Raw genomic sequence first — 11,258 nt, forward strand, 5'->3', positions numbered from 1 at the left:
AATCTCTGAGAATTTCAAAGGTACTGAAAAAAAAAAATCAATGTATTTGTGGGCACAGAGGGCAAGACACACTAACAGCATAAGCCTTGTATCAGAGCTAAAGAAGGGAAATTCAGTCTCTAGAGCCCATCAACATGTGGAATGATGGTGGTGAGAAGCTGCAGTAGATGAAGTATTTCCTACATCACCGCTGGTGCTACACTCTCATGTAGGAATGGTGCAAAAGATCAACCAGAGTCGGCGTGTCCAAAGAAGATCATGAATCTGGTGAAGGGTCTAGAGCACAAGTCTTATGAGGAGCAGTTGAGGGAACTGGGGTTGTTTAGTCTGGAGAAAAGGAGGCTGAGGGGAGACCTTATTGCTCTCCACAACTACCTGAAAGGAGGTTGTAGCGAGGTGGGGGTTGGTCTCTTCTCCCTAGTAACAAGTGATAGGGCAAGAGGAAATGGCCTCAAGTTGTACCAGGGGAGGTTTAGATTGGATATTAAGAAAAATTTCTTCCCCAAAAGGGTTGCCAAGCATTGGAACAGGCTGCCCAGGGAAGTGGTTGAGTCACCATCCCTGGAGGTATTGAAAAGACCGTGTAGATGTGGTACTTAGGGACACGGTTTAGTAGTGGACTTCGCAGTGCTCGGTTAACGGTTGGACTCAATGACTTTAAAGTCCTTTTTGATCCAAATCATTCCAATTATGAGAACCTCAGAAACGGTTATAACTTACAAGAAGATGGATTTGTAAATGCAACAGTTACAACAGACACCAGTAGCTGCCGGCCACCTGCCGAGATCCTTGCTGCTGGCACCCATGCCTATTTGACAAACACAGACAACAGAAAAAGCAGCCTCAACTCCCAATATAATAGCACTGTGCCTGTTGTAAAAGACACGTTTTTACAGACTGGTAATCTGTATTCAAATCTCTCAGTCAGATAGCAAATATAAGAAATTAATTTTATTTTCTTAAATGAAGATAATAAATAATTTAATGCACAGAATGTAAGAATGGGCAGGATAGCAGCAAGTTCAACTGTAAACAGAATAAAATTGCAATTAAAAAAATTGCCACTAATCAGTAATACATACTCTTCAGCCCATAAAGGGACTACTCTTACTAAAAGTTTAATCCAGGAAGACTTTTCTTTTAATTATTATTTTATTAAAAGAATCAAACCAAGCATATGCATCTGTACTCAACAAAGTGTAACTGCTTCAGTTTTGGAAGGCATCCACCTGCTATCTCCCATCTCTGCAACAAGAGTTGTGAAGTCCTTGTGAAAGGTAGAGGGGTCATCACCAGAAGTCAGGAGTGTCAGTGTGTCCCACAGGGTTACAGAATAGTCCGGCAGAGCGTGGAGATGGGAGGAGGACGACCACCACCACACTGGCACCACTGAGATGCTGAGTATTTCCGTGTTACAAGTCAGAACCTATGCCCCAAAAATACATGAGGGTTTATGGGAAATACTCTGCACTACTTGAAGGGAGGAAGTAAGAGCACTTATCTGCCCCAGGGCTGTACACAGTTGACGGGAGTGGAGGCATTTCCCCTTGGAAAGATAAAGACAGAGAAGTTCTCCCATTCTGTTGACCTCTGGGGTTACGGAAATTGCAAGAGATACTGAAAAAAAAAAAAATCTACGGAGACGTTTTAGTTCTACATGAGATTTTCAATTTATGTAAACCAGTTTTCAAGAAAAACAAGGATTCTTCACTAAAGGCCTTGGAGTGTGTGTTTATGTAAGTAAAAAACCCCAAAGGGCCAGGCTTCAGTCTGTCAGAAGAGAGGAACAAACTGAAGGCAAAAATCCAGATCCTATATTGAAGATTAATTTACTTGGATCAGAGTAGATCTGTTGGAATCTGGCATTAGTATTCCCATACTGGAAATATTAACTTGGGAACAGTATTCCCCTTTCAAGGCCATACCAAATGTTTCATATTTCCATTTTCGAGAGGAGCTGAGAGTGAGAACGTTCCACTGAGAATGTTCCAAAAAGAAAACTATTCTAAACCACTTTAGGAAACACTTTCTGATTTAGCATAAGAAGTCTTTTGATTTGAAATAAATACAATATTCAATAGGGGACAATGAAATATTACTGTTTGCTTCTACTTACCCCCCCCAGTTATTTCGATCCTTAGTGTCACATATTCAGAAAACATTTTTAGTGCACAGTAGGAATATCAAAACAAAAAGGTACCAAGGTTTTCTACAGCGCAAACATGATCATTGAACTGATGTTGCCTGCGTGGCCTTTTCTCCATCTGTATTTGATGCAGTCATTCCATTTAGATCTATTTCCAGAACCTGTAAAATCCCAGTGCTATTGCCAAGCAAGTGAATACCGAAGCTGTTAAAAAAACCAAACAAACAAAAGGGAAATAATTAGCTGAATGCTAAATTGTATCACCTTCTACATACAGGAAATTAACTGCAAACAGATGGAAGAATGATAACAACTATAGAGCAGAGCCTCCTAAACTTCCTGAATTGCTGTAGATGCAATAGAATCATTTTAGAAGACAATGACTTAGATGTAATATCCTGCACAGTAGCACTGCCCAGGTCGTGAGACAGGAGGTCAAATTCAGCAGCCTGAGTAACTACGCTGGATAATACAGAGCACAACAGGCTACAGTAACTTCTACTATTGTCACCCATCTATTGGAAATTGTATTACAGGAGAGATGGCTGTACGAGCTCTTGCCATTAAACGTAATTAAAATGACTTCCCACTGAACAAAATGACAAGGAACTAAGAATACACATATCTGACACAACACTAGGGTATCTAGGCAGCACCTCTGAAGCCTGATGAGTTGTCTTTCAGATTTGTTAAGCTGCTGTTTCAGTTAGTGTTAGAATAAAGCTAATTATGTTTCCCTTTGAACTTGTTCTCACTTCCAAAAATAATGCATCACTCTCTTATCCAGCTCCAATACAATAAAAATTTCACTGGTGATGTATATACTGAGAAGACAGTCTCAACTCAGACTGAAATTTATTCTGCTTGGCAGGGGGAAGTACCAGTACCACCACACTGAAACGATGTGTCTGTGGAGGACTGAATGGGAAATGGAACTGGTCACTCGCAGACTAGTCCCAAATGACAGCTAACTTTCAGGGTAACCTAAATGACCTCAGGAGAACTTTTGTAGCAACTCTGCCACATAAATGGCTGCCCCGCAGCAAGCAGAGGTACTGTCAGACTAGGCAAGGCATTTAGGCTTTTCTTTTTTTTTTCTAAATCATGTCCATATTCCTCCTAATCCCAGTTCTGGGCACAATCCTAGTCCAACTGCCCCAATGTCTGCATGCTCCCATCGCTTCTGCGTTTTATGGCACATTTCTTTGAGTTGGGGGTGTCTGTGTGTGCCTGCGTCCGTCTCCCCCACCCAAACCCAGTTGTCTGCTGCTACACAACTGACTTCTTGAATTCGCTTAGCATATACTCTTGAATAAAATTTTACACTTCCAAAATACAATACTGGTACTCACCTCCTTGCCTATCACATACCTGCCAAATAACGTATTGTATCAAGTTTATTCGATTCCATGAGTGTTTTTAAGGAAGCTATTTCAGTGTCAATTTTATTACTGATTTCTGAGATAACACTGTTGGTACTTGAATCCTGAAACATTAAAAGACAGCATATATTTGACAGTGATCTCTAGCCCTTTCAGCTTTGCAAAGCCAAATAAGAATACCACGCTACCAGCAACAAGAAAGAGAAACAAATTTCCAACCTATCACTGAAGTAAAATATGTAACTGGTAAGAGACTTTAGAAGACACAGAACAGCATTTAATACAATCCAGGAATAATACGGAAGAGAGAGAGAAAAAGAGAAAGCTCAGATCATACAGACATTTGTCCCTGATATGCCAGTGCCTCCTAAAGGGGGCATTCTACAGCGCCTAGATAGTACCCCATAATCTTTGCAAAACAAAGGCTTAAGCATTCACAAGCCATATCCAGAAAAGGGAGGAGATGCTGAAGATGGGACATGTCCACCTTCAGCCTCTTAGTCTTCAGCGCCCGCTAGCACCTTTGAGGACTTCCAGCCTTGAAATACTTGCTTGGCTGTAGGCACCAGAACCATCCCTCTGGTACAGCTGATCAGCTCATCTGTTAATACTGGGAAGGGCAGCACGACAGTGCACATCCCACCTGTAACAGCCTGCACGCAAGATACTTGGGAAGCGAGAGACAAGGCTAGGATGCCTCCTCCTGCCTGAACAGTGTTCAGTGCCAATCTCACAGGCCTAGGCAATAGACATGTACAACAGACACGAGTGATACAGCCCAGCCTTTTGCTTTATCACATTCAAAAATCTACTAACTTTCACAAAAGTTTGGGGTTTACATAATGTCCAATGTGTAACTGTATCCTGCTCAATATAAAATAGGCTTTGTTCAATACTTACTTTCTTATGAAACTCTGTAGTTGCTTCCATCAGTTTCCTCTCCTGATCTGTAAACTGTGGATAAAAGATAAATTACAACTGTAGTAACAGAAAACAAGACACAGAACTGGAAAGAGTATCTTGATAGACCAGCTTACCATATCCGTCACTCTGCTCCTTTCCAGGTTTATGTCTAGCTTGCTGTCAGCTCGGATTTTACCAGTTTCATTCTTTAAAGCAAATAAAGATTATGAAAATAACTATTTACTCTCCCTAACAGGAGTGTGTAGGTACTTACTGTTTACTTACCATTAGCTGCTGTTTAACTTGATCTAATTCAATCTTCATTTTCTAAGTGCAGAGGAAAAAAAAAAAAAAAAAATTTTACAAATTCAGAAAACTGCTGACCAAGTTAATCAGTCATGTAAGTGTTAATACCACATGCACGCAATTATTCTTCCATAATTTTTCTCCCAATGGGGCAATTTGTTCTTGATTAAATATCCTAACTGGTGTGTTCAATTTGTATAGCCATATAGAATCTGCTGGGAATTTTGCTCAAAATAAAGGGATTATTTTGTAACGATGATGATCTTGTTATTCTGAGACTAAAGACAGCAGAAAAATACCAAATGCTATTAAGCAAAAGCAAAACATGTCTCAATCACTGGTTTAATTAAATTGTTGCAAAGAAACAGCCAACTGCTCTCCCTGCATTCTATGGTTAATGGTGACAAGACTGTACCAGAATCACCCTTAAATAAAATTACAGAAGATGATTCTAAGATGTGTAGAATTTTTTTACTTTACAGAAGAACCAAGCAAGTCTTATCACATGAAATGTATTTTTCTGTGATCACAGAAGTTGTAATCTACAAACACTTCAACTCCGATAAAAGTATCCGGAATTACTTTTACATTCATATTTTGTTCCACAAAAATGTACAACAGGTATAACCCAACATATATTACAATTTAACTGCTTAATTAAAAATATTTATTAGTACCTCATTCTCTGCTCTCAAATTTGCAAATTCACTTTTCTCCAGGATGACCATATCTTTCCGAATGGAGTCCAAATGCGCCATTATCTGTTGTAAAGTTATTTCCTTCGAAACAATAAAACATGTTAAGTTGCACGCTTTCTGGCAAATAAAGGAAAGTAAAGATTTTTGGGTCTGAAATGATGAAATTAGCTACTGCAAAGCACAACAATGAGGAGACTTTCCAGCAAGAAAGTGACAGAAACACAGACTTTTATAGCTGTAATTTGTTTGAAAGACAAGAGGTTTTGGTTTTGTGCTTTTTCTGTTGCTTTTATATACTAACCCTGAATTTAAGCAAAAAACGCCAGTGGTATTAATCCAAGTAGCTATAAAATGAAATAGACCCAAAACTACAGGTTAGTCCTTCATCCTCTTCCATTTTCAATGAACGTTCAGTAGCCTATGAAGCATTAATTGTTGGTTTTAATCCAGTTCCTAACTAAGCACTTCCATTTCTTGCCCACAAAGTCATCAAAAGCCAAAGACTTAATGATACGAGTATCTCACTGTCCTCTCAGCATTACAAGTCTGACGGACACTAGTAAAAGATTGCTAAAAAGCACTGAAAAAAGCCTTCCTGGTGTTTGGACTAACGAGTTCAGAATTCAAGTATTTACAAACTACAGAGTGAAAAAAAAAGAAAATAAAGGAAGAAACTTTGTATTTTAGAATCTTGAAAGCAATACTCCTTTAGTTAGCATAAGGAAGTTACCCTACTATTCAGCATGGAAAATAATGTATCTCTGTGGGATTCTGCTTTTAAAGCTGAGTGCCAGCAAAATGAAGAGCTCTCATCCAGACTACAAGCAAACAGTACTTCTCAGATCCTACGCTGAACTAAATTCGTTAAAATATGCCCTCACCCAACTTCCACTGAAGTCTGACTACTTTGTTGAACACAATGAAGTTTTTACAATTCCTGGGAAAACTTCAGTTGCATTTACACTAAGGAGCTAATTTCCCACATCCCATCTTAAAACATTCAGTCTCAACACTGACTACACTATAAAAACCAGAACACAATTCCATGCAAATTATATTTGGAATACTGACTTTACACATAATAGGATTTCCAAAAAGAAAGATTTCCATTTTGATGAAAAAAAGAGACACACACAAGCTTTTGTCTTCTTCTGAGATTTATAGAAAAAAAGAGATAACTTTCATTCAGAATAAATGCCAGTAAGATAAAAATCTGTTGGAAGTAAGGCTCAGCAGTTTAAATAAAATAGCAATGAATGCTTAATTGCATTAACTCATTGAAGAAGAATGGCACCTAATCTCAGCTTGCACAGCCTTCCTGAGTAATTATTAAAACCATTACTGTGCATCAGAGCTCTATTACCCTGGCCCAGATGTCTAGCCTACAAGAAAAACTAAAGTTCTTTTTATTTTGGCAATTTCTTAAAATGAAACTTGTCACCACCTCTATTATCAGCGGAAAACCCAGACATGCTACTTCACTGATTCACTGCCTCCAGATACGTCCACAAACATGAACTTGAGTATCTAAGCGAAGAAGACACCTCAGTGCTTTGCTTGAGTGCAAGCTGAGGTGCTGACCTGGCCAGCGCAAACAGCTAGGTTTATACCAGCAACAGAATAATTCAGAGCCTACTTGCTGTCCCCGAGGGCACGTGACACACCACAGATTACATCCAGATGGCTAAAATATCTTCCTCCTAAAACAAGGTGGCTCTGACCACGCTGCCTGGTGGGAACAGTTCCTGGCCCTACACTTTCACATAAATTGTGCCCTGGTCAGGGAGATGGAGAGCTGGCACAGGTCAAAATCAAGCCAAGGCACCGCAGTGGCTCTGGACGACCATGTGGTGGTGCCTGAGCCCTCACCCTAGCCATGTTTAGCTTTTACTATAGATGGAGCTTTAAAGACCGAAATGCAGAGCAAAATAATGAAATAGTTTTAATAGTAGTTTTTAGTTTATGAATAGGAAAATAGGACAAATACAGTGTATCTCAGAAGAGAGTTGACATCCTTACTGAAGTTCAATAAAAACACCGACAATTTTCTGGTATTTTAGGTGGTCTTGTTATCTCTCAGGAACCCCTCCTTGACTCTCTCTTCTGCCCTCAACCATTGTAAAGCACAGTTAAAAGTTTGGTTTCCCCTCAGAGCTTTTCAGCTGCACATGAAGCGATCTCTGCGTTACATTTATAAATTGTGGCTGCATTTGGAAAACATTCCTGTGAGATGAAATGTGCAAGATATTACTATTCTTAATACCACCTTGAAACTTAGGAAAACCTACCTCCGTGAACTGTTTATAGTACTATAGAAAGTTGCTCACTTGTCTTTTAAATATGCAAATATGAACCATTATAGCTACACAGCGCTGTATATGTACACCATAGACGACTATTTACCTGCTGAGCTTGTGTAACCATATCCTTATAGACTGTGTCTAAACTGACATTCGACAGGGTTATTAATGCCGATACAATGGTCTCCGCTTGCTCCTTCCCAAAGCCTAAAAGACAGTTAAAGGATGACGTGTTAAGGTAATATTAAAAACCTGGAGGAAGATAAGAGCAAGAAGTACGTAATAAATGGGGACACTGAAGTGCTGTACCTAACTACAGTGGCAAATGGGAAGTCACACAGTTACTGAAAACTGACAGCGAGAAACCAGTCACTGTGACTTTTAAATAGAAAAAAACCAGACTTAACTCTGCAAAAATCTGAAGCACATTAACTTAATATACAGAAATAGTCTATGCATGCAGCTGACAGGAGGACCAAATTTCTGTACATTGTTTAACTGTTCATGCACTATAGAAATAATTCAGCAAAATTTTACTTTATAATGAACTTTTGCAAATTCTGTTAAAACCAAACTTATGTTGAGCTACAAAGCATGCGTCCTATAGAATAATAAAATTAAAAGGTAAGCCTGCATATATTGAAATTGTTCTGCACAAACGCACGCAAAACTCATTTTAAAACTGCTGCACCCATTGCCCGCAGAATGAACTCAAACTGGGATTTCTGCTTTCTGATGATAAAAATTACACTTTGTCCATAGCTTGGTGCAATTCTGAAGCGTTAAAGATGATGTGTGGTGAATAGTGAACCCCCCCCAGCTGCCACTTTAGCCATATCTGATCTAGTGCTGAGAGCTTTTGCCCTGAAGATTTATTTCCAGCAATCTCACTGATGTGTTGTATTTCAATTGGCCCATTTTATAAAGTGGGGTCAATTAATGTTTTGTTGAAAAATGCTTTCAAGGCAAACTATTTTGAGAAATATGCCACTGCTCCCTTCTAAAATATGGTATTGTCAAGCTGCAACATTGGTTTACATGACAAAAAAAAGCTATGCGTGCTTTATGACAGTCTCCTTCCACTAAGAGGTGTCACAGTATTGCTTCAGTTCCTCTGAATTTTCAGGGTTACTTAGGTACTATTTTGTTCTTCCTCTATAGCAGGAACCATCCTTATTGCATGGAAGTTTAGAAAATGCAGAGAAATTCATATAAGCAAGAGAATGGAGCCTGAAAACTGCCTGCAGCAAGTCTGAGAAAAACTAAATGCCTCTCTCACTTTTGCAATACTTATAGGTTTTGCCTATAGAGCCTGCCCACTGTAGTACTGAAGTATTTGTAGAAGTTATGAAATAAATTAAACTGAATAACAACACAGTGTACCAGCACCAGACAGACTTCACCCCAAGAGCTGTAAAGGAACCTGAGGAAGAAATAGCTGAATTAGTACTGGGGACAAGTAACATCTCACAAGTTACCTCAGTTACCCGAGGACTGGAAAATGGCAAATACAGTGTCAGTTTTTAAAAACAGTTCCAGAAGAGATGTAGGTAACTACAGGCTGACAAGTCTGATGTGCATGAAAAAAACCCCAAACATCATTAGTGGACTATTAGGAGTCTTCTAACTACTAATAAATATTATCATTAGACCCAAACAGTGGAAAAAATCCTAACATCAGATTGGATAAGGTTCTAACTGTCACTTAGGAGAAAGATCTTGGGATTTTAAAAGGTAGTTGCTAGTCTGATGAAGATATCAGCTCAATGCTTAGTAGGGATCAATAAAGCAAACCAAACCCTTAGGAATTACTAAGAAAAGGAGCAGAGAACGAAATAGATGCAAAGTTAAGTCACTATTCAAATCCACAGGACATTCAGTTGTCAAGTAATGCCAGCAGCTCTGTTCCCTCCCCTTTGAAACAGGATGCGATAGAAGTGGAAAAGAGTCACAGAAGGGCATCATGCATGGTCAAAAGTATGGAAAAGCTACTGCTCAAGGAAAAATTCAACAAGCTTGGATTCTTCTGTATGGAAAAGAATGATGAGGAAGTAGGACAGAAGTTTACATAATCATGAATGACATGAGAGATCAATTGTTTTCCGCACGTCAATAGCACTCAAAGTTATAGTACTTAAACTAAAAGTTTTCCTTTGAACTATTTATCAGATATCACTTACCATGGGCTTCCAGGTCCTGCATTAGAGCATGGGTATCAAAAGTTACCTTCCGCTGCTCCAGGGGAGTGATTTCAACCCTTCTGACATCATACGACTTCCTAACGAGTGTGGTGGCAAAACCTGGAAGTGACAACATGTGCCTTAAACTTAACCTGATTGGTTTATCATGCAATAAGCTAATTTTAATTTCTTTCATCATAGCAAAGCTGCACAGATATTGCAACAAAAAGCTGGATCCTTTTGATTGCTTAGTTGCGGCACGTGTCAGAAACCATCAATCCCTTTTCCATAGGAAATCTACACCAACTAGGACTCATATATTGAACTTAAGTCCATTTGTGTAACTAGGAAGCTGTGTAACAGACAAGCATCCTGATACAACAAAAAACCACCACAACCAATTGTTTTGTAATATCTGAGAAACATCACTTTTAGAAGATCAGCAGTTCTAACGTACTGCCAATTTCTACTGGCTACAGCTAACATCATTCATTTGGTTCTTCACAAAATCCATCAATCACATTCTTTTTACACTTTCTTCTGTCACTATCCTTTCCAGCAAGAAGAGTGCCATGTGTGAAGATATAGCCACAGTTTTTTTTTTTTTAGCAAGCTATGCAAATCTAATGTTCAGAATGAATTTGTTGGTTCACCAGGAAAGTAATTGGGAAACAAAGTGATACGGTGTTTGCGCCTAATACCTCAGAGATGGGTATTAAAGATCCACTCTATTTATTACACAAGTGCCTTCCCACAAGATGTTTCACTGCTTCTCCTACTTTATTTCAAGCATATTTTTCCCTTCATCTTATCTTTGTGGGGCCTTGCACATTACAGATTCTGTTCTGATAGAGTCTTTGTTATCTAAAAAGCCCTGTTACTTCTAAATCCATGCTTATTCGAAGCGTTTTGCACTGCTGGCTCTCTGCCTTAACCAAAATGTTGTTCTGTATCTTATCTAGACCTTTACCCAAAACCTTCATATCATTTAAACAACAGGGAAGTTATATTGTGCCACTGCTAAATAAATCAAGTTATGTGCTACCTTGTATCTACTCTAAAGAAGTGACTATAATGAAGCCAGCTGCAGTATCCAAACCAAAGTCTGCTTAAGATTTAAGAAACGAAGGAAAGATTAGTGTTTAAGTGTGTGAACACTGAATACTACGTGCAAATAATTTAAAATAACTCTAACATTTACTGTGGAATAAAATGTTCTTTTTTCACTGAGCCATGACAGCCTTTAAACACACAGCTTTTTGTTCTCTAAACGCGTTAGCGGATTTTTTTCATTGGATTGAACATATATATTGTAGAGACATTCCCTCAGAAAAGCTGATATT

At 38.8% G+C, this 11,258-nt stretch overlaps 1 protein-coding gene across 2 annotated transcripts; it reads right to left on the reverse strand.

The window, feature by feature from the left end:
* Window positions 1–2,269: 2,269 nt before the first annotated feature.
* On the reverse strand, window positions 2,270–10,028 carry CCDC90B (coiled-coil domain containing 90B). 2 transcript variants are annotated; one of them, XM_010576556.1, is made up of 7 exons: window positions 9,916–9,993; window positions 5,415–5,516; window positions 4,717–4,758; window positions 4,566–4,637; window positions 4,429–4,482; window positions 3,518–3,632; window positions 2,270–2,350 (listed from the first exon to the last, which is right to left on the reverse strand). In XM_010576556.1, the coding sequence occupies exons 1-7, from the start codon at window positions 9,916–9,918 to the stop codon at window positions 2,295–2,297; spliced, it is 444 nt and encodes a 147-aa protein (XP_010574858.1). In that variant the 5' UTR covers window positions 9,919–9,993; the 3' UTR covers window positions 2,270–2,294. The 2 variants fall into 2 exon arrangements, with proteins under 2 accessions (XP_010574858.1, XP_010574859.1); XM_010576557.1 differs by lacking the exon at window positions 2,270–2,350 and adding an exon at window positions 7,839–7,942 and having other exon boundaries at window positions 3,520–3,632; window positions 4,425–4,482; window positions 9,916–10,028.
* Between the last annotated feature and the right edge of the window lie 1,230 nt (window positions 10,029–11,258).

This window comes from Haliaeetus leucocephalus, unplaced genomic scaffold, assembly GCF_000737465.1.
Source record: "Haliaeetus leucocephalus isolate CR32 unplaced genomic scaffold, Haliaeetus_leucocephalus-4.0 Scaffold536, whole genome shotgun sequence".
In the NCBI taxonomy this organism is placed as follows: domain Eukaryota; kingdom Metazoa; phylum Chordata; class Aves; order Accipitriformes; family Accipitridae; genus Haliaeetus; species Haliaeetus leucocephalus.

Excerpts from the sequence above, each read along its gene's own strand:
- CCDC90B (XM_010576556.1), bottom strand. Across the intron at positions 4,483-4,565 it reads GGAGCAGAGTGACGGATATG|TTTACAGATCAGGAGAGGAA; the intron begins GTAAGCTGGTCT and ends TTTTATCCACAG. Across the intron at positions 3,633-4,428 it reads CTACAGAGTTTCATAAGAAA|GATTCAAGTACCAACAGTGT; the intron begins GTAAGTATTGAA and ends TTAATGTTTCAG.